The sequence below is a fragment of the Stegastes partitus genome, unplaced genomic scaffold (genome assembly GCF_000690725.1).
Source record: "Stegastes partitus isolate 25-593 unplaced genomic scaffold, Stegastes_partitus-1.0.2 Scaffold1234, whole genome shotgun sequence".
NCBI classification, from domain to species: domain Eukaryota; kingdom Metazoa; phylum Chordata; class Actinopteri; family Pomacentridae; genus Stegastes; species Stegastes partitus.
This window is the reverse complement of record NW_007578965.1, coordinates 32,479-34,015: the sequence shown is the minus strand read 5'-3', so window position 1 is coordinate 34,015 and position 1,537 is coordinate 32,479. Positions and strand designations below refer to the sequence as shown.

Sequence of the window (1,537 nt, the reverse complement as noted above, 5' to 3'; positions counted from 1 at the left end):
TTAGCTGCTAACGTTCGCCGTAAAGACGTTACGTTAGCGTTTTAGCTGCTAACGTTCGCAGTAAAGACGTTACGTTAGCGTTTTAGCTGCTAACGTTAGCAGCAAAGACGTTAGCGAAAACTTTAGCGTATTAGCTGCTAACGTTCGGAGCAAAGACGTTACGTTAGCGTCTTCGCTAACGTCTGAAGACGACGGTAGAGAACCTGCATCGGCGCTTGTGGTTAAATATTTGCCTGAATACAGGTGAGTTAGCCAGGGAGTGTTGCAAAGACTTGTTTCTTCAGTTTCATTTAGTGTGTTGTTTATACTTAAATAAAGCTTGAATACATGCATACAGTTTGTGTTACTGTATGAAAATTAGGAGTGAAATTCATAGTGATGCTAGAGGCGCAAACTACAATCTTACCTAGGGCACCAAATTGGTCAGGGCCGGCCCTGGATGCAGGTTAGACAGTTTTACAAAATATAAAAGCAAAAAGGGAAGAACATGGGTCATAATTAGTAGTTTCCTGATAAATACGTGGAGTGAGCAAAGGGAAGGTGTTTGAGGACCGCAAAGTGACTGTAGTTCCAAAATAAATGTATTTGCAAAATTTTTTTGCAAATTTTTTTCCACATCAAAGTACCATTGTGTCAGTTAAATACTTCAAGGAAGCCAGAACTTTTCTGTAAGAGTGAATGGAGCTGGAGTGATTGGTAGTTTAGTTAGAGAGTATATTAGTATTCTGTTAGTTAAACATTTACAACCCCCATTTAATTAACTGATTGAAAAGCTTGCTTTGAAAGTCATTTTTGTGTTTCCTCCAGGTACAACATCACATCTAAAGAGACATTCTTTGACAATGCTACAAGGGGAAGGATAGTAAGTGTTCATCTATATTTCATACTGTTTGTCCTATGAGGTATTTTGTGCTGCTCATATTTCCAGTCTAACAAACTCAAATCTTTCACAGGTGTATGAGATTCTGAGACGGACGGTGTGTGCACGAACCTGTCAAACCATAGGTGAGGAAAACAAACGGTGAATTGGCAAGACACTTGAGGGAGAGTTTGCTGAGCCTCGGCCTTCATCAGTGATTAAAGGAATGACATCTGATGGGCCCGTTTTAAATTTAATGCGCTTGCACAAGGCATGAGCATCTGACAGGAGTCAGTGATTATTGCATCATGTTTTTCCGAGTCTAAAATGGTGCACAAAATAATTGATGACCTTTTTCACATCTGTTGGCAAGCAGCAAATATTGCAGCAACACTCCTCCTCTGCTTAATGCTCCCGTCCCTTTGAAGTGTGATTGGCCTGTCGCTGATTGAAAACGATTCCAGTTTTAAGAATGACCACAAGGTTACTCGCAAAAGAAATTCTAGTGAAGTGACATTTAGACAATGATGCATCCTAGAAAAAAAAAACTGTCAGTTGGCAGTTGCTTGTATATTTTTGTAGTGGATATCCAGTGATACCAGTCACTGGTTCGTAGTGCCACAGCAGCATATGGAAGCGTGGGATTGTATTGAGTATTTTTCTCCAAAACAGTGTTCA

The 1,537-nt window shown here is 40.0% G+C and overlaps 1 protein-coding gene across 1 annotated transcript in view; it reads left to right on the top strand.

Moving 5' to 3' along the window:
- LOC103369069 (anoctamin-1-like) overlaps positions 1 to 1,537 on the top strand; it is a gene marked incomplete at its 3' end in the record, with an annotated part of 44,526 nt that overhangs the window by 15,967 nt on the left and 27,022 nt on the right. The window contains exons 6-7 of the mRNA XM_008297671.1: positions 779 to 862; positions 954 to 1,005. Of these exons, the coding sequence (XP_008295893.1) occupies positions 779 to 862; positions 954 to 1,005 (136 nt within the window). The remainder of the gene's footprint in view (positions 1 to 778; positions 863 to 953; positions 1,006 to 1,537) is intronic.